Source organism: Sminthopsis crassicaudata, chromosome 3 (genome assembly GCF_048593235.1).
Source record: "Sminthopsis crassicaudata isolate SCR6 chromosome 3, ASM4859323v1, whole genome shotgun sequence".
Taxonomy (NCBI): domain Eukaryota; kingdom Metazoa; phylum Chordata; class Mammalia; order Dasyuromorphia; family Dasyuridae; genus Sminthopsis; species Sminthopsis crassicaudata.
This window is the reverse complement of record NC_133619.1, coordinates 569518962-569540294: the sequence shown is the minus strand read 5'-3', so window position 1 is coordinate 569540294 and position 21333 is coordinate 569518962. Positions and strand designations below refer to the sequence as shown.

Below are 21333 nucleotides of genomic sequence, written 5' to 3'. Positions count from 1 at the left end.
TTATCATTATTTTTTCCTGTCATTTTAGGCAATCGAAGAGGTATGAGATGATAGCTCAGAGTAGTTTTAGTTTACATTTCTCTAACCAATAGTGATTTAGAGCATTTTTTCATTTGACTACAGAAGGCCTTAATTTCTTTGTCTGAAAATTGTTTGTTCATATCCTTTGCCCATTTATCAGTTGGGGAATTATTTTAATTCTCATAAATTTGACTCTGTTCTTTATTTATTTTAGAAATGAGGCATTTATCAGAGAACTAACTGTAAAAAGTTGTTTTTTTTTTTTTTTTTTTTTTTTAACTTTTCTGCTCCCTTCAAATATTGGCTGCATTGGCTTTGTTTATGCAAAACTTTTTAATTTAATGTACTCAAAGTTATGCATTTTGCATTTCATAATGTTCTCAACTTCTTCTTTGGTCATAAATTCCTTCCTTCTCCAATGATAACTAAACAATACTGATAAGTAAACTATCCTTTACGCTCCTAATTTGCTTCTTATATAATTCTTTACACCCAAATCATGTACCCATTTTGACTTTATTTTGGTATGAAGTTTGAGATGTAGGTCCATGCTAAGTTTCTTACATTATTTCCTAGTTTTCCCAGCAATTTTTGTGAAATAGTGAATTCTTATCCCAAAAGCTGGAGTGTGGGGAGTTATCAATCACTAGATTATTATAGCCACTGATTATTGTGTCATGTGTATCTAACTTATTCCACTGATCCACTACTCTATTTTTTAGTCAGTATCATATAGTTTTGATGACTGCTGCTTTATAATAGAGTTTTAGGTTTTGTACTGCTAGGCCATTGTCCTTTTGTAGTTTTTTTTTTTCATTATTTCTGTTTTTTTCTTGACTTTTTGTTCTTCCAGGTAAATTTTATTATTTTTTATAACTCTATAAATAATTTTTTGGCAGTTTGATTGGTGTGGCACTGAATAGTAGACCAATTTAGGTAAAATTGTGTATTATTATATTAGCCAGGCCTACCTATGAGCAATTGATATTTTTAAAGTCCTTTGGATCTGATTTTATTTGTATGAAAAATGTTTTATAATTGTGTTCATATAATTCTTGAATTTGTCTTGGCAGGTAGACACCCAAATATTTTATTTTGTCTATAGTTATTTTAAGAATTTTTCTGTCTCTTGCTGCTGGGATTCATTAGTAACATATAGAAATGCTGATGATTTGTATAGATTTATTTTACATTTTACAACTTTATTAAAGCTGTTAATTGTTTCAAGTAGATTTTTGGATGATTCTCTAGTATTTTATAAGTGTACCATCTTATCATGTGCAAAGAATGATGGGTTTTATTTCCTTGGTTTTTACTTTAATTCCTTTTTCTTTTTCTTATAGCTTAAGCCATACTTTCTAGTACAATATTGAATAATAATGGTAATAAGAGGCATCCTTATTTTATCTTTGTTAGGAATGTGTTTAGTTTTTCCCCATTAAAAATAATGCTTACTGATAGTTTTAGATACTGCTTATCAATTTAAGAAAAATTCTATTCATTCTAATGCTCTGTAGTGTTTAATTTATTAATAATTAATTCATTAATAGGAATGAAGGCTATTTTTTTTTGACATTTTTATTATAGCTTTTTATATACAAAACATATGCATGGATAATTTTTCAACATTGACCCTTGTAAAAACTTCTGTTTCAACTTTTCCCCTCCTTCCTTCCACCCCCTCCCCTAGATGATAGGTAGTTCCATACCTGTTAAATATGTTTAACATATATTTAAATATGTTTAAATACTTTAGTATATGTTAAATACAATATGTGTGTATTTATTTATATAGTTATCTTGCTGCACAAGAATGATCGAATTTAGAAAGAAGTTAAAAATAACCTGAGAAGAAAAAACAAAAATGCAAGCAAACAATAACAGAATGAGTGGAAATGCTATGTTGTGGTCCATACTCATTTCCCAGTATTCTTTCTCTGGGTGTAGCTGGTTCTGTTCATTATAGATCAATTGGAACTGATTTGGATCCTCTCATTGTTGAAGAGAGTCATGTCCATCAGAACATAGTTCATCATATAGTTTTGTTGTTGAAGTGTATAATGATCTTCTGGTTCTGCTCATTTCACTTAGCATCAGTTCATGTAAGTCTCTCCAAACCTCATTCATTCTGCTGGTCATTTCTTATAGAACAATAATTGAATGCTATATTTTGTCAAAAACTTTTTAAACATCTCTTAAGGTTATCATGATTTCTGTTAGTTTTGTTATTGATGGGGTCAATTATTCTAATGATTTTCCTTATATTTTATTCATATTATATCACCCCCCACTTTCCTGGTATAAATCCCACTTGGTCAAAGTGCATTATCTCACTAATAAATTGTTATAATCTTTTTGCTAATATTTTATTAAAATTTTTGCATCAAGTATTCATTAGGGAGATTGGTCTGTATTTTTTTTTCCCTCTGTTTTGGCTCTTCCTGATTTAAGTATCAGCACCATATTCATGTCATAAAAGGAATTTGGTAGGATTCCTTTGTCTTTTTTTTCTAAATGGTTTACATAGTATTGTAATTAATTGTTCTTCAAATGTTTGGTAGAATTAACTTGGAGATTTTTTTCTTAGGAGCTCATTTATGGCAGGTTCAATTTCTTTTTCTAAAACAGGGTTATTTAAGTAATTTATTTCCTAACAGAATCTGAGCAATTTATATTTTTGTAAATATTCATCCATTTCAATTAGATTTTCAGATTTGTTGGCATAGATTGGGCAATTCCTAATTATTGCTTTAATTTTTTCTTCATTGGTAGTAAGTTCATCCTTTTCCTTTTTAATGCTGGTAATTTGTTTTGTTTTGTTTTTTTCATTTTTCTGAACAAATTAATCAAACATTTATCTATTTTGTGTTTTTTAATAAAACTAATTTTTAGTTTTATTTATTCAGAAGTTTTCTTCACATTTTATTAATCTCTCATTTGATTTTCAGAAACTCTATCTAATTTAGTCTTAGTTGGGGGTTTTTAATTTGTTCTTTTTCTAGCTTTTTAAATTGTATGTCCAATTTATTTATCTCATCTTTATCAATTTTATTCATATAACTAGAGATATAAAATTTCCCTTAAGAACTGCTTTCACTTCATCCTATAGCTTTTGGTATGTTGCCTCATTGTTGTCATTCTCTTGGATAAAATTATTGACTGTTTCTATGATTTGTTTTTTTTTTTTGGCCCACTTATTCTTTAGAATTAGATTATTTAATTTCCAATTGATTTTTAGCCTATCTTTCCCTGGCCCTTTACTGAGTCCCATCAATCCTAATCTGAAAGGGAAATCTTATTATTTCTGCCTTTCTGCATTTGATTGTGAGGTTTTTAATGTCCTAATGCAAGGCCAATTTTTGTGTAGGTGCTATATTCTTCTGAGGAAAAAGGGATATTCCTTTTTATCCCTATTTAATTTTCTCCATAGGTCTATCATTTTTTTCAGATTCTTTTAACCTTCCCTAGTTTCTTTCTTAAACATTTATTTTGTGATTAGATTTATGTAATTCTGAGAGGTGGAGATTGAGGATCCCTACTGATATAGTTTTGTTGTCTATTTCTTCCTGTAACTGACTTAAATTCTCTAAGAATTTGGATGCTGTACCACTTGGTGCATATACATTTAGTATTGATAACACTTAATTGTCTATGGTTTCCTTCCTTATCTCTGTTAATTAGATTTATTTTTGCTTTTGCTTTATCTGACATTAGAATTGCTACCCCTACTTTTTTTTTTTTTTTTTTTTTTTTTGGCTGAAGCATAATAAATTCTTCTCCAGTCTTTTACCTGTACTCTGTATGTCTATGTCAAATGTGATTTTTGTAAACAACATATTGTAGGATTTTGGTTTTTAATCCATTCTGCTATTCACTTCCATTTTATGGGAGAGTTCATCCCATTCACATCACAGTTATAATTCCCAGCTCTGAATTTCCCTCCATTCTATTTTCTCCCTTGTATATACTTATTTTTTCTTTCTGCTCTGTCCTTCCTTGCAGTATTTTTTTTTTCTGACCCTGCCTTCAATTTGTTCTCCCTTTTCAGCCCTTCTCTTACTTCTTTCTCCTAATGTTCTGCCCTCCCTTCTATCCAGCCCCTCCTTTTTCTTTCCTCTTTCTCCCCCTACTTCCTTATAGGGTAAAATAAATTTCTTTGACAAATTGAGTGAATATGTTATTCCCTCTTTAAACCAAAATTGATTCATATCTATACCCCTGTCCATGTATGTCCCTTCTAACTGCCCCCAAAACAGGTACAGTTCTTAAGAGTTACAGATGTCATTTTCCCATCTAGGGATATAAAGTTTAGCCTTTAAATATTATTTTTTTCTTTATTGTTTACCTTTCTATGCTTCTCTTGAGTCCTATTATTAATTTGGTCAATTTTGTTATTTAAATAATTGATTTCTTTAATGGGTTTTTTTTTCCCCAATTTGGCCAGCTGTAATTTTTAAGGAGTTGTTTTCTTTAGTCAATTTTTGTTTTTCCTTTTCCAGGCTGTTGCCTCTTTTTTTGCATACCTTTTGTTTCTTTTCCTTATTTTTCTTCTGTCTTTCTTATTTGTCTTTTAAAATCCTTTATAAGAACTTCTGAGAAATCTCTTGGATTTGAATTCATATCATCTTTTGATATTTTCCCATGTTGACATTTTATCCTTTTCTGAGTTGGTGTTTTTTTCAGTTGGTGAGTAGGATTAAAGTTTTTTCAGTTCCTTCCTTCCTTCCTTCCTTCCTTCCTTCCTTCCTTCCTTCCTTCCTTCCTTCCTTCCTTCCTTCCTTCCTTCCTTCCTTCCTTCCTTCCTTCCTTCCTTCCTTCCTTCCTTCCTTCCTTCTTTCCTTCCTTCCTTCCTTCCTTCTTTCCCTCCTTCCCTCCTTCCTTCCCTCCCTCTCTCCTTTTTAAGTAGTTCTTTACAGACCTCTGTAGGCTTACTTATGAAGTTAAAAGCTTCTGTTTCCATTTGAAGATGATTAAAAACATATATCAGTCCACGAAGGAGCTGTGATTTTAACCACTGGCCACTGTGCTACCAGCTGCCTGAGAACCTAAGCATCCTTTTCAGTATTAGTTTCAGTGGAAAGTGTTCTGAGTTCCAAACAACCAACTTAAGAACAAACTTTTAATAAAGCTTGTTTGTAAATGGTGCGTGTGTGTCTTAGCACCATAGTTGGAGTTTCAGCACCTTGCTGAAAGAAATTATATTATACTTTTATTCTCTGTAGTGTTGAGTATAGTGCTTTGCATATAGCAAGCACATGATAAATGCTTAACAAAATGTTGATTCAATTCTTTTATTACCATTATATTTAACCATCCTCCACCCAAACTTTTCCCCAGTGCTTCAGGGAGCCTAGAGGCAAACCTGGGTAATCAGAAGCTAGGCCAGTGGAGTATACCTGGGAGAAAAGACAATAATTGGGAAGGTGTTAACAAGCATTGGCAAGACCTTCCATGCCAGAGAGACTTCAAGCTGATAACTGTAATGTCTGGTTTTGGTGAAGTGAGTATGTAGGTAACAAAGAGGTTCATTACCATCATTAGCTATTAGATGCTGAATTTGGTGGGCCATAGCCAATCATGAATTAAAAAGGGGAGAGTTTGTAATACAGTAGAGAGAGTTTCCTTATGAGTAAAATGTCAGATGATAAGCCCATTAGGTCTGTTGATTTAGTGTGCCACTTTCCAAGGCTATACAACTTAAGAGACACAGTATGGGAAATGCTATGTCCTGTGCTTCCCAGTGTGCAGCTTAGTGTCAAGTTTTTGCTCACCTTTGCCATTCATCACACAGCAGTTCTCAGAAATTGTTTGTTCTCTGTGCCTTCTCTGCCTCCCAGGAAGAAGTATGGCCAAACATCTTCCCTAAGCAGGCACCCCCAGTGCAAGTCTGTAGCTTGGCTGAACAGGTGACCTATGTAAGAACTTAAAGATTACAAGCTGATGTTTCCTCCTCCAAGCATGGTCCTTTTGTCCTGGGAGGCTTATGGAAATATGAGCCCCCCATCCCTTCAGTGGGCCCAGGCTTCTCAAGTTGCAGTACAATTGTTTAGGACACTAGAGGGATTTCAACTTTCATCCAAAAAAAAAAAAAAAAAAAAAAAAAAAAAAAAAAAAAAGCTCCACAAAGACTGGGAGCATGAGTAGGATGCAAATATAATGAGACTGACTCTAGAAAAACATAATAATTTAGCATTTGTGGGAAGAGAAAAAAAATACAGATTTTAAAATCATATTTAAATAATTAATATTTAAATAAACTATAACTCTTTAGTAGAAGGAGATACTTGAAAACATCTAATGCTGGGAAGAATATATAGGTGGCTAATGAATTTTTATATTTATTGCAATAAAGGGAATTTTAAACAATGACATTTTGCTAGAAAACTTAACCTTTAATCTAACTATTTGAATAGGTATTAATTGAACATCTCATATTTGCTTATCATTGTTGGTGGGGAAAATGAAGTTATTATTTTTTTGTGTGATTCAGTTGCGGTTAAGTGCTGAAGCCCAGTATCACATAGCTGGCAAGTTTTAAGTGTCTGAACTTACCTTTGAACTCATGTCCTTCTGACTTCAGGGCCTCTATCTACTATGCTAACTAGTTGCCCTGAGAAGAATGTTTATTTAAAAAGTAAAATAATTCCCTCCTCTTAAATAAAGGTTACAGAGCTGTACATGAAATGTGTATTCAGCCAAACATTTTGGTTGATTATATTCTCAGTAAGGGAGATAAGACATACTCACGTGAGATAGATAACAATTGATGAAGCAATATGGAAATGTGCTAACTTGAGCTATAAGGAATATCTTGCTGGAACAGTTTAAAGGACAGATCTCAACCTTGAGCCAATGTGAACAGAGAAAGAGAAGGTAGAATGAAAGCTGTTCTGGAATGAATAAGATTTAGATAGATTAAAGGAAATGGCAGAGAACAAATGAGAAGGGAGAAATAGCGCAGAATTTTAGGGATGGAATGGTCAGTAGTAGACATGTAATATAAGCCATACTCAAACCATAATACCCTTTACAGTATTCATTCAATTTGAGAAATCTCTTGAGAAAGAGAATATCTTCATTAATGCTTTCACCACTTTTCATTAGCTATAAGTGAATCAATGAGGTAACATTTGTAAAATTCTTAGTATAGCACCTGGCACATAGTAGGTGCTTAAAAAATGTTTGCGTTCGGGCTTTTCTTTCTTTCTTTACAAATAGCATTATTTTTCTCATTTGAATGCATTTAACAGAAAAGGCATTTAACACAATTCAATGGTTTACTGGGGAGGAGGAAGAGTTGAAAAAGGAGTGAAATCATAGGAAAGATTTTCCCAAACTGCAGTAACAGGTAATATTCCCAGTGTTCTTGTCCTATAAGTTAAGGCCAAATTTGAACTCAGGTCCTCCTGACTTCAGGGCTGGTGCTATCTACTGTGCCACCTAGCTGCCCCGAGTTCTCCTTTCTTTACCGAAATTTTTTATGTTAAGGATTTTTTAAAATGGAGTTTAGGGTCTAGCCAGCTCAAGGAACTTTCAGATTGTCTGGCTTCTAGGCTTTAAACCCAGCAAGTGCATCAGAATGGGAGTATCCCAAAGGGCCAACAGGTTCTTGGTTGGGAGGGCCATGTGTGACTGTGAATTTGTATGAATGAAATGCATATAGGACTTGATAGTACTATAATGTTTACTCAGCTACCTTATAGGATTATTGTGAGGAACAAATTTTGTAAGCCTGGCCCATAGTAGGTATTTTATAAATGCTTATTCTCTTCTTCTTCCCCCACTTCCACCTTCTCTTTCTTGAATAGAAGTTATCATCATCATTTGTTATTATTCCTAGAGTTTTCACTGTGGAGCAGGTCCTTCTTTGTGGAAGATTTCCTATAATGTAAATATTGATAGATGAGATGAGAACCATGAATAATCCAGAAGAGCAGAGAACCTGCAAATCAGTACTCTGTCTTTGAAATGTGTTTTGCAATAATACTTGAATATGGAAAATTATTTCCAGTCTGGCTGTGAATATCTTACTAGGAAGTGCAGTCCTGTCTCTGAATCTCCCAAAGTGCATCCTAGTTGAGGCTCCTAGCTTATATATGCTTTCTTAAAGGTGTGAATCTTGCAGAACTCTAGTAAGTACTAGGTACATAATCATTGTGTCTATCAATTCTACTGACATAGTACCTTGTAAGAATTCTAACATCTCCTGCTTTCTTTTGATTTTAGAACATAGGTGGTCATGACCTCCCTGACTTCTCAAGGAGGTCACCCAAAAAGAAGGTGATCACACCTTTCCTAATTACTCAAAAAAGGGAGTGAAGACACCATAAAAAGGAGGTGATCATGCCCTCCCTGACATTTCAGGAAGAGAGATGAAAACACCAAAGGAAATGGGAAATCAAATCAGATTAGTGGGTTTCTGAAGGGGCTCACTCTTAAAACAGGTATACCTAAATCCATCAATATAGGAGGTATTACACATAATTACATAAATTACATAAGCACATAGTAACATAATACAGGCTAGTAGTGATGTAACAAATAACATGAATCAACATGAGGAATTATACATTTCCATAAGTCCTAGAAATAGTCCAAAAGGAATCTATTGTCTATTAGTTCATATACCAGGAATTCAGTAACCTGCAAGTTTTGAAGTCCTTCAATAGTCTTATCAACAATTTTTCATCTCAAGGCATCCAATGATTCCTACTAGTTTTCAAGTCTCATTGTGTGTTAGGGAATCCAATGATTTCCTGATGATTTTCAAGTCCTGCACCAGTATTTATCAACAATTTTTCATCTCAAGGAATCCAATGATTCCTGCTGTTTTCAAGTTCTGCAACAGTCTCATTATCAGATAGCTCTTTCAGTGTCAAATGTTTCTTAGATCTTCTCCTTTGTTTTGAGGTTTTTCTTCTTTTCTATCTCTCTCCAGGTGCTCATTGCCACCCATCTGTTTCCTTCTCCATCTGTAGGAATACAAGCAAACCCTCTCTCCCAGCAGTTAACCTATTTAGTCCCTTCTATTTACCACTTTCTAAATCTCTCCTCATCATTTGGCAATTACATTGGAGCTGCTCATTATATTGGGGCTGTTCAAACTGGACATTATCCTTCTGTTGGTTTATCCCTTTCTGCCATGTGATGGCTTTTTTCATGATTGATCACATCAGAGTTCTGACCTTCTAAAGACTCTCTGGGTGTAAACTCAGCTGCCATCATGCCCCACTTGTCTTTTGTATGATATCTTGGGGCTGGGTCCTGCCTCTCATTTCCCTGGGTCAATCTTCATTCTGAGGCCCAGTGGAAGTTCTTGTGGCATTTTGGACATGGGGTTTTAGATCTTCTCTCAGCCTGTCCTCTTATTCTATCTCTATATTTACACTGAGCTCTAAGATTTTTCCACACTGAAAATATTGATGAGTTTCTCTAGAAGTCCCTTGTCAAGAAGCAACCTGTCTTCCCATGTTCATCATAATCTGGGTATAATAAGCATTTGTGCCCACTGTGGCATGGCATCTTATGATCTCCTCTAAAGGAGCATCTTTGTGTAGTCCACATATAATTCTTCTGCAAACCTCATTGGCATTTTCCTTAGCCAGATGTCTGGTCATTATTTCTGTAGCTCATTTTCTCCAATGGTTCTTGTGATAGCAGTTTGCAGACGTCCCACAAAATCAGCAAAAAAATTCATTGGGACCTTGCTCTATTTTCTATCTTTTTCTGGGAGAGATCCCCAACCTTTTATTGCAGCCTTAGAAATTTGCTCATACACTGTTATGGGATAATTAATCTGTGTTGAATTCTCTACATACTGACCTTCACCTGCTAGTTGGTCAAAAGTAATTTGCATGTTAACTCCAGTTTGCCTATTTCACTGGGCTTGAATCCTACATAATTCATGATCTTATAGTTACAAGAAGTTTTGTTCAGGTTCTAACATGTCCTTGCTATGGATTTCCAATCACTCGGGGTTAAGATTTCATAAGCCAAATTATCTAATAACATTTTAACATAAGAGGATGTAGCCCCATAAAGAGTGCAACCCTTTTTCAAATCCTTAATTTTTTTTTCCAGATCAGAAGGTGTGTATCTTCTCCTTTTTTGACCTGAAAGGCCAAGCTCTTCAATCCCAGATTATGCATTTATTTTTAAATCAGATATATCCTGTTCTTCTCTCTTAGCCTTGACCAATACCTTTTGTAATCTTGTCATAGGCTGCTTAATAGGAGGTCCTGAATATGTTACTGCCTCTCCCCCTCCTCCTTCTCCCTCCACCCATGAAAGGTTAATTGAAAGAGGTAGGTCAGAGGATGGGAAATGCTCCTGTTGGGAAATGCCACACTCAGAATTGTACTTAACTCCATTCTTATCTGATTCTTCATCCTTTTCACCTATTTTAATTGGATCCTCCTCCTCCTGCTTTTTTGTCTTTTTCCTTATTCTAACACTTATATCATTTCTTAAAGCCAGTTGTATTAAATTATATGTATTAAGTGTATTTTTGGAAATTGAGTTTGGATTGGAATTGTAGTATTCACCTAGTTGCTGTCCTACTAATTTCCACTTGTCTAGATCCAATTCTTTTTCCTTAGAGAACCAAGGAGATGTGTACTGTACAGTTTCTAAAAGTTCAGTGATCTGCTCCCAAATTATAATCAAACCTTGGCTTTTCATAACCCTGGCAATGCTCTGTACACATTTTCCTTGAAGAGAAGCAGAAGGCTGTTTTCTAAACATCTGTTGCATTTCAGCTGAAATTCTACTTTAGCTCTTTAACAAAGTTTCCTTGTCTGTTTTTGTACTCACCCTAATTTCTGGGTCACAGAGACTTTTCCACTGAGATCAGGATTGGAGACTTTTCCACTGGAATCAGGATCCTGTCTGTCTCATGTTCGGGCCAAAATTTAATGTTCTTCTCTAAAATATAATGTTCTCTGGGAGCAGGTTTTTTGGGGAGCTTCTGGAGGCAACCTTAGTTTCAGTTCAGTGTAATAATCACCTCAAATGCAGTCAGGAGTTAAAGTCCAAATCCTTTACTGTCTCTTTCTAAATCTTATCTCCTTCACTTGAGGCTTGGCTAGTTTTCTGGAGGCCTTCTGGATCTTGGTTTCAATGTTTTCCTGCCACCACTTCCCTGTCTTCCTTCCTTTGTTCTGCCCAACTTGTGAATCTCCTTGCCTGAATTCTGGCTCTGAATCTCCCAAAGTGCATCCTGGTTGAGGCTCCTAGTTTATATATGCTCTCTTAAAGGTGTAAATCTTGCAGAACTCTAGTACTAATAAGTACATAATCAGTGTTTCCATCAATTCCACTGACTTAGTACCTTGTAAGAATTCTAACAGAAGTAGTTGTGCTTTTCTTCCATATTGAGTCCTGGTTAATATCTCTCTACAAATCAATCTATTCATTTAACTCACAGCTTATCTGTCAGGATGATGTAAAGCCAAAATGGTGAAATGTGTAGGTTCCAGGTGGGTTTTCCTCACATTTAAAGTAAAGTGGAGGTTTAAGACTTAATTAGAACTTGTAATGAGGGTAGGGGCTGTCCACAAAACTCTTTAAGTACAAATTGTTTTCCTTTATCTAAGGCAGCCAGCTGGTGCTGTAGTTAGAGCCCTGAGATTGGATCCTGTTTAGATATTTAGTAGTTGTTCAACCCTGGGCAAGTCAATTCATCTTTGTTTGCCTCAGTTGCTCCATGTATAATATGAAGATAATAATAGCAGCTACCTTCCAGGATTGTTGTAAGGATAAAATGAGGTGGTAATATAAAATGCTTTGCACATCTTCAAGTTCTATAAATGCTAATTGATGTTTTTATGTTGTTGTAGTCATTATCATAATTATTATTATAGTAAAAATTGGGAATAGAAAGAAAGGCAAAAAGTGGTCTTTGCTTTTAGGGAGCTCACAGTTTAATGGGGAAGGTGTCAATGTCAGGAGAGGAGACTGCTAAGCCTGGATGCTTTTGGAGGTGACACCATGAGACATACCTGACACCTCAATATCTACACAGGAGAGATGTTAGGAAGGTGGAGTTGAAAGAACTAGGCAGCAGCTGGGATGTAGGGGCTGAAAGAGTAAGGCATTGAAGATGACAGTGAGAGTTGTAAGGCTGGGTGACTGTGAGGAGGGTGGAGACCTTGGCAGTGATAGGGAGGTTACTAGAGGAGAGGGTTTTGGGAGAAGGGTAATGAGTTCAGTTTGGGAAAAGTTAAGTTGAAGATGACTAAGGGACATCAATTTAGGCAGATGTCAAATGGGTAGTTGGAGATGGGATCTGGCCATCTGGAGAAAGGTAGGGCTGGAGGACTAGAGTTAAGAATCATATGCCATAGAGATGGTAATTGAATCTGTGGGAGCTGATAGGCAATGAAATAGTGAAGAGAGAGGGCCCGGGACAGAGCCTGGAGGCTCTCTCCCACTGCCTGCATGTCTTTAATTCTGTGATTGTCTCCCACCGAGCCTCAGATAGTGAATGCTGTCCTCATTTGTCAGATGTGACAGCTTGCCCCTGGGAATTTGCCCTCTCTAAGTTTAAATTTCATCATCTGCAAAATGTGGAGAGTACTGTCTGACTGGCACACATCATTTGGTTATGAGAATGTCTGTGCTAGCATTTATGGTAGGGAGACACGTCCCTTCTTAGGTGTGTTCTCAAGGATATTTCTTGTCATCGATGGGCTAGGCCCATTGACTTCTGATGTCCCTTTCAACTCTAACATGCTGTGTTTCTGTGTAATATGAACTGATTAAATATTCACTGCGGGCACAGCAAACGTGGTGTTTGAGGTACAGCTGTGTGTTCGTTTGTGTCTTGGACAGGTGTAGCCTGGTGGCTGGGATAAGCAATGGGGGAGGGAGGACTCCCTTGGGAGGAATCCCAGATTCAGACTGTCTGCCTGGGCAGGAGGAGGCAGGAATGGAGGGAAAGGGAGGAAGCATTGCTTTGCAGAATGGGAGAGAACACAGATTTTAATACTGTCATGTGCCTCCTATTAATGCTCATTGGGTACCAATGAGAGACAGCTCAGAAAACTTCCATTGTAGATTCAGTTCCTGACTGTTCTGCCAATAGTCAAACATGACATAGTGGATTTAGTGCCGGATTTAATAACAAGAAGATCTGCATTCAGATCCTGCCTCTGACCCTTACTAGTTGGGTGACCCTGGGCAAATCACCTAACTTGTTAGTTCAAGCAACTCTCTGGGACTTCCCTACTAAATCATAAAAAAGTCGTGATCTGTGTTGAAGGTTGAAATTCTCATACTAGGGTTCTGCCATTCAGGTGAAATCATAGCTCCTTCCCAAATTCATGTAATTCTTTTACTTTTTTTTTTTTCTTATGGTACTATCTTTAATAGTAAAGTTATATGTCATTGCAGTATGTATTTTGTAATATGGTGTGAAATATTGGTCTAAGCCTAATTTCTGCTAGTTTTCCCATCATTTTCTGTGTTTTTCACTTTATTGAACATTGGGTTATTGAGTTTCATTGTTTTTAATTCTTCCTTGTCTAATCTGTTCCATTGATCTACCTCTTTTTTTTAATGAATTCTCCTTTATAAATATAGTTTGAAGTCTAGAAGTATTATTTTCCCTTCGTTTCTATCTTCTTTTCATCATTTCTCTTGATATACTAGATACTTTGTATCTAGTGAATAGATTTCTAGTGAATTTTGCTATTATTTTACCAAGTTTTTAAAAGTATCTGTAATGTCTAGGCTAGCTTTCTGGAGGATCTCTGGACAGGCCTTGGTCTTTAGGTGGAGAAGTGGTGAAGGCAGGAGAGCCATCAGGAGGATAGTCAAAGATGTAGCCCAGAGTCTGGAGTCTTTCTGTATCTGAGACTTCCTTAAATACCTCAGTATAATTATATCACTACAGCACATTGAGCATGTGCCAACTGCCCATTACATCACCATATCACATTAAGTATATATTTAGAGAACCATTATCTCTCACTGAGTAGGTGCTTAACTATAAGCATCCTGCTGTCTTTGATTCAAGTACACCTTTCCAAAGTTCGGGCCCTCTACAAGTGTCTGCTTGGTAATTTAGTTGGTATATCACTAAAATATATATGATAACTTCTGCAGTCTTGTCATTTTAAAAATTATATTGGCATGGCTTAGCCATGAACAATGACTATTCCTCTGTTTTTGCTTTATCTTACATCTGTATAGTTCTTGACAGTTTACAAAGTTGCTTTCATAGATCATGTCTGTTTTAATCTTAATCAAATTTCTATAATGCATATTATCTCCATTTTTACAAATAAAAAAATTGAGGGTCAGTGAACTTATATAACTTTGTCCAATTGATGTGATCTATGATGTAGGATTTTTATCAAGTGATAATAGGCACCAAAAGTTGGGGTTCAGTCATGTGAAGAATTCACAATGGCTATTCCCTTTGGCAAAAGGTACATTTATTTAGGGGAATAGATTACAGACAAAAAAGAAGGATTACAATAGTCACCAGGAATGGTAAATATGAATTAGAATGGGAGAACATATGAAGAACAAGTTCCTCAATGGAACTCACCATTACCCAATGGTAGAAAGGGAGCACCCCATGAGATTGGAGCATGCCCTTAGCTGGCAAGCCAAATCCTGAAAGGGACTCAGCACTCTAAAAGAGCTAGTTAGCTGTAAGGAAGAGAAATTGGGTTGGGAAGCAGAGAAGAGTTATGTGGAATAGGGGGAGGGGTAAAGGGCAAAGTCAGTGTCTCTCATGCTGGCCCAAAGGAAGGCAGCAGCCATGGGATGATCCATAAGTAGATTTTATAGGGAAAATTTAACTTAGGGACATGACTGGGATTTCTGACAGGGCATGACAAGGAGAGATTGCTCTGCAGGCTAGATCTCTACAGAGGGACAGAGGGCGAGTTTCAGTAATTTGACATAATTTAAGAATTTCAGGGACAGCTAGGTGGCGCAGTGGATAGAGCACCAACCCTGAATTCAGGAGGACCCGAGTTCAAATGTGGTCTCAGACACTTTAACACTTCTTAGCTGTGTGATCCTGGGCAAGTCACTTAGCCCCAGCCTCAGGAAAAAAAAAAAATTAAGAATTTCAGATTGGGCCACCATCTCAAAAGGTGGAATTATGGAGCTAAATTGATCACTACCCGAGCCCTCTACCTGCTTGCCTCAGGGATCAATTCTTTAGTTTCTCTTGGTCCAAAATAATATTCAGGATCTCATCACAACTAATTGGCAGAACCAGAACTAGAACCTTATGCATATAAATATATATATGCACACACACATATATATATACACAATATGCATAAATTATATATGTGCTGTACATATTATATATATTTATTATAAGTTTTACTTATTTATATTATGTAATTTTTATCATTTAACCATTATTGTAAGGCTTCATCATTTGTGTAGTTTTTGTATTGCTTCAGAGTGCTTTCTGCATAGCTAACTTGTGAGATATGGTACTGATCATCCTTCAGTTTTTCCAAGAAAATTCCTGGTGTCTAGTAAATCCAGGCACATAGAAGACTTTTTCCCCTCCCCCCCTTTCATTGTAAAGACTGATTCAACAGGAAACTAAGCGATATAAAAATAAAACTTTTTTATATTTTCTTGAAAATGCAAGTCATGTTGCCTAGAAAATAAATAGTCCAGTGACAAAATACTCTATAAGCTAGTAGAAGAAAGAGCTATATTTCATCCTGGGAAACTCTAGTAATTCAGTAAGAGAAGGAAGTGGATTATTTCCCCCTGCCTCTAGGCAGGGTTTCTAGGAGTTGTGATTGTGCTCCTGACTAAGAGGAAATCACCTTTATAGCTTTGGGAGTTAATTATGTGTAGGGTTCAGACTCACTTCCCTGGTGCCTCCGGAGTCTTTGAAAGGCAAGTCAATGCTGGATGAGTATTTGGGCCGTGCGCAAAGATTAGTGAATGTAGTGCAATGAGTGAAAAGATGCCAATCAGTGGGCAGAGTTTAAAGAGAACGAGCACAAATAGGCGAATGTAAATATAGACTGGGAAGGCACAGCCTGCAGATGCTGGGGCCATTGAAACAGAACACTTCACTCTAGGCAAGGAGCAGTGAGAGCCCGAGGAGGTGCTAAGGTACACAAGGGTGGATGGTTTTGTAGAAATCTACTTTCTACACACTGTGGTTTTTTAGCTAGGTGGGATATTTTTAGGGGAAAAAAAAAGCGTTTTCTTCTAACATGACCAGACTAGGCTAGCAGAAGTAAACCTGACTTTTATAGAGTTGGCGTGAACAAGAAGCATCTATGGAGAGAGCTGGCAACGAGATGAAGGGGATCCTGCTGGACCAGTCCTCCTTAGCTACTTTAAGTGACCCAGATGTAACCCTGCTCTCCGTTCACCAGCGACCAAACTTCAATGAGACCTCTCAATTAGGCAATCATTCCAAGCCAGCACCATCTAAGGATCATGGCTGTGCTCTCCCAAAGGTGGAGGCATTGAATGGAGTGCCGGAGACCGACTCCACTCAGGTAGGTCAGTGGGCTTCCCGGGGCTGCTCTCGGCGGCTGCTGAAACAAGTGAAACATGTACTTTTTGCTTGTAGAAATGGTTGAGAGAGCTCCTTAGAATGCTTGTGCACGTGCATTTAGAACTCTGAGGTGATATGTTTTGTCTTTTTCTTTTCTTGTCATTATTGCTTTATTGAGGTAATAAGTTTTGTTTTTCTTGGTGAATTTTGGCAAAAAGCTTTGGAAACCTGGAGCAGTTGTTTTAAAGTACTATTGGTCCAAAATACAAAGTCTCCAAAAATGAGTTTTTTTCTTTTCTCATGTAGATTTAAATTTTAGCCTTAAGCCTGCATTTAAAGACAAGATGGATGATTTGAAAAAATAACAAAAACAACAATTATTTACTTTAAAATCGCTTGAAGTTTGTTGTTTTCATGAGCAGGTAAGATAAGTATTTTTCATGGGATCTTTTGTCCCCGGAAGATTACTTTTAAAAAATTGAGAATTCTTCTTAAAGACTTTCATCAATGGGTACAAAGTAGAATTGGCTTAATCCTTTTGTGGCCTTTATAATTATTTTTGCTATTGCTATTAGTAATTTTGTAGAAACATTAAAGATTAAAGTGAAAATTATGCTTAGGGCTTTTTGGAGTTGGCTCTAAGACGTTTAATTCATTTGAATAAATATTTAGCTGCCATGTTTTAGCCTTTTGTGACTCATATATAAGCTGTATTTATTTATACAATATTTATCTCTCTCTAATGAGTACTATAGCTTAACATCTGATTTGTATCTGAAACCTCTTATATATTTCATTTCTCCATTAAAATAGAAATTAGAAATTTCTTTCCAAAAATAATCTTCTTGTTTTGTTTGTATCCTCAACACTTAGCATAGTGCATGGTAAGTGTTCAATAATTCATTTTCAGATTCATTCTTTCATAAACATAAATGCATGTATAGCGCTATAATACTTTAAATTGTTCAAGATGTGACTCAGACATCACTTTCAAACATCAGCCTTTCCTGATTTAATTATTCGTGTCCTCCCTCCTTAATTACTTTGTGTTTATTTTATATTTATTACATATAATATTTTACACACACATGTGTGTGATGAGGAGTAAACTGAGGTTTTAAACCGAGATGGGTCAGCTCCTTTTCTCTCTCTCCTTCCTTCCCCAAAGTAACCAAGGGCGGGGTCGGCACCAAATGAATTTGCTACTTAATGCTGTATGGAAAAATAGTCTTTATTGATTAGAATGGAAACATTGGAGAGCCGGTGGGCAAAATGGCAGCATGGTACAAGGCCAATTTTGCAAAGAATAGATTGTTGAGGACTCTGTTTTATACAAGAGCACAATCATTCAGATGCAGTGATATAAGGAGGTTCCAGAGAGTGATGTAAATAAGATAAGGATTCTCTTGTTATCTTTTGGGGAGAGACAGAAGTCTCTTCCCAAAAAGGAATTTCCTGATGGCATTTGGTCTGTTGGAGCAGTTTAGAATGGGGGCTGTAAAACCCCAGCCAGCTCAGATAGCCCAAACTAGTTTGACCAGATCTTGTATCCAAGGTCCAAGTCCCAAATGGAGTTGGGGATCAAACAAGGAATATCAAGGGGCTACAGCCCTCAAAATGTGTACACACACACACACATATATATGTGTGCTGTTTCTCTAATAATATGAAAGCTTTTTGAGAAAGAATATTGCTTCATTTTTTTGTCTTTGAATCCTTAATACTTAACACAATACATGGCATATAATAGTAAGAGCTTAATAAATGCTTATTGATTGATTAAAACTGAACTACCAAACCCCATGGAGAACCAAGCATCTAGATAACCTGGATGGCTCTGAGAGATCACATTAATATTTGATATGTTGGATTTAATCATGTTCTAATGGTATATGATGAATACACTGGAATTACTAATTTCTTCACTCACATGGATAGGCAATTTGCTCTCACGGAGTAGTTTTAGTTAAAACAGGATCATGTTTCAAATGAAGCCTTATTCTAAAATGATTAAGGTTACCAGGTACTTGTTTTTTCTTTTTAACATTACTTATATCAATGTCAAATAAAATCATAACAATAAAATGTAGAGTTCTTTAGCTACTAAAAGCTTTTTGAGAGACAAAAGAGATAGCAAAGAAAAAGTGGAACTAAATCCAAGTGGGAAGAACATATTTAAATTAGAAACAAAAAGGGATTTCTTGACCAAAGGGATTGTTAATTTGCTATCTTCTCTCTCTTGAGATTCATAAAAAAATTAAGTAGAGAATTCTCAGGGATAGTTAAATTGGCTTCTGCCCAGATGAACTCTTGATGATCCTTCTGAATTCCTGGTCATTGTATCCCACTTAAAATAAGTCTGATTTGTAAAAACTCAACTCTAAGAAAATGTTAGCCATTATCAGTCTTTTTGCAAAGAAAAAAAATTATTCAAGAAGGAATTCTATGATCACTTCTTTAAATAGTGAGCCCCTATTCTACAATTTGATATAAAGAAAGCTGATACACACACACTTATTCAGGAATACATCTGCTGAATTAATTGAATTGGAACTATGCTAATAATAGTGCAGCTATTACATTAAAATTCATATGTTTAAAAAATGATCTATTTATTCCATTAGACCTAAGATATTTGTGTGCCATTTTAAAAAAATCATTGGTGCTAAATGAAAAATTAAAGAATGGACTTAACTATTTTTCTATAATATAAACATTTGAAAAAGCTTATTGTAATTCTTAAACTTTTAAAAACCATCTGGGATACATATCCATCATAGATGTACTAAAATATGGGGTCTTCTTTTGATTCAGGGAAACATGCAAAAGAATTTTTGGCTTTAATGGTTTGACTTAGAACTTTTCATTAGAATCTTTAAAACCAAAACAAACCAACCCATTCTTAGAGATTGGCTATTTGACTGATAGTATAAAATTAGCCTTTGACCTTGCCTTGCTTCCTTGAATCTTGTATGCAGAAAGTTATCAGAGAGATGACACTACTTTGACTCACAATATGTTATTTGATAAATCATCAGATGAAATATTTGCTACAGTAGGCCAAAGTTAGATAACAGTGCAATTCTTTGAAACATTAAGAAGTTGAACTGCATAGCATTTGATTGTCTCCTGAAAAAAAAAAAAGCTGTTAAGATAATTATTGGAAAGAATTTTAAATATTAAGTTTGGTGTCTGGGTAATGAATTTGTATTTTTTGAAGGGGAAAATCATTATTAATGCTTATACTCCATGTTTTAGGCATAAGCCTGCCAGAAACATTTTAAGATATTTATTATTACTCTAAAATGAAATATTTTTAGCTTAGAGAAAATGGTGTAATCTCCTTAAGCTTTGGGGCTTCTCTTTCTCCATGATATTTTGAGATAATAGCTAGAGGAAGAAACTTCAACAAGGAAAATGGCATAAAATAATGAAATGTGGTTTTGTGCTTAACATTCCACTTCATCCAAAAAAATAATAGTCACTTAATTTTGGGGGGGATCATTGAAGAGTCATCCTCCTAAAACTATTCATCCATCTCTGACTACTTCCTTCCATGGTTCCCCAAGATCCATCACAGATGACACAAAAGAATCAAAAGGATTGCCTCCTTATCAATGTCCTAATCATTTCATGAGATATTTAAAGAAGTTATTACCTTTATATGGGTCAGTAGTCCAGTCATTTCAGAAAGTGGGAAAAGCAATAATTTTAACTAGACAAGAATTAAATTTGTTTATTACCTCATTCCTAGAACAATAATCTTTATTCTTGACCTTTTATACATTTTTCTAAAGGGAAAAGTTAAAAAAATAATTTTTAGACTATTTCTTAACATTTTCAGTTGAACTAAAAAGGAGATTTTTAATATGCTTCCACAGTAGTTTTAAAATTTTGGTTTATTATCTTGGTTTAAAAGACATAGTATGACTAAACTGATTATTTTTCATTGCTTGTTGCTTAATTAGTTGTTTTTTAGTTGTCACACCTCTTTGTGACCCCACTTAGGATTTTTTTTTTTAGTTTAAAAGAAATAGTATGACTAAACTGATAATTTTTCATTGCTTGTTGCTTAATTAATTGTTTTTTAGTTGTCACACCTCTTTGTGACCCCACTTAAGATTTTTTTTTTAGTAATAATACTGGAGTGGTTTGCCAATTCCTTCTCTACCTTATTTTATTGATGGGAAACTGAAACAAGCAGGGTTAAGTGACCTGCCCAGGGTCACACAGCCTGGAAGTGTTATATGTTAAGTGTCTGAGGTCAGATTTGAACTCAGGTCCCCCTGACTTCAGGGCTAATGTTCTATCCACTACACCAACTAGCTGCCCACAAGAAAGCAAGTGACTCTCTGAAAGATTGGTTGATTATGTTATTTTACTGGAATGCCAAGATGTCAGTTCAAGTATTATTTCTTAAGTTATATTGTTCAATATTTTGGTAACTTTTTGTACTCTTCTGGGAGACCTACAATTCTTTACTCATTTCAATCTTATTGTTATTGCTTTTTGTTTCTCTTTCATATTCTCTTTCACTTTTACCTATATTCATTTCCAGTTTTTATTTCTAGCTTCTGTTTCTTTGGTAAGACTTTCTACTGTGGATTCAAGTTTTTCTATTCTACTAATTATTTCAGCTTGTAGGCCATAAATTCTTCTTTTACAATGCTTGTATCTCTTTTTAGCCACTTAAGAAATGTCATTCCATGTTATTTTGGGAATTCACAGGATCTTTTACCATTTTAGGTGGATTCAGTTTCCTTTTTCTTGTAGAGATCAATATGCTTAGAGAAAATCACAGAGTGAATTGA

The 21333-nt window shown here is 35.4% G+C and overlaps 1 protein-coding gene across 6 annotated transcripts in view; it reads left to right on the top strand.

Moving 5' to 3' along the window:
• The window catches only part of ATP7B (ATPase copper transporting beta), a 115813-nt gene that overhangs the window by 21779 nt on the left and 72701 nt on the right, over positions 1-21333 (top strand). For 3 of the 6 annotated variants that reach the window (XM_074304795.1, XM_074304794.1, XM_074304793.1), the window contains one exon: positions 16275-16523. The exons of the other annotated variants lie outside the window; for them this stretch is intronic. In XM_074304795.1, coding sequence (XP_074160896.1) covers positions 16299-16523 — 225 coding nt within the window. In that variant the 5' untranslated portion in view covers positions 16275-16298. The remainder of the gene's footprint in view (positions 1-16274; positions 16524-21333) is intronic. 6 annotated transcript variants of the gene reach the window in all.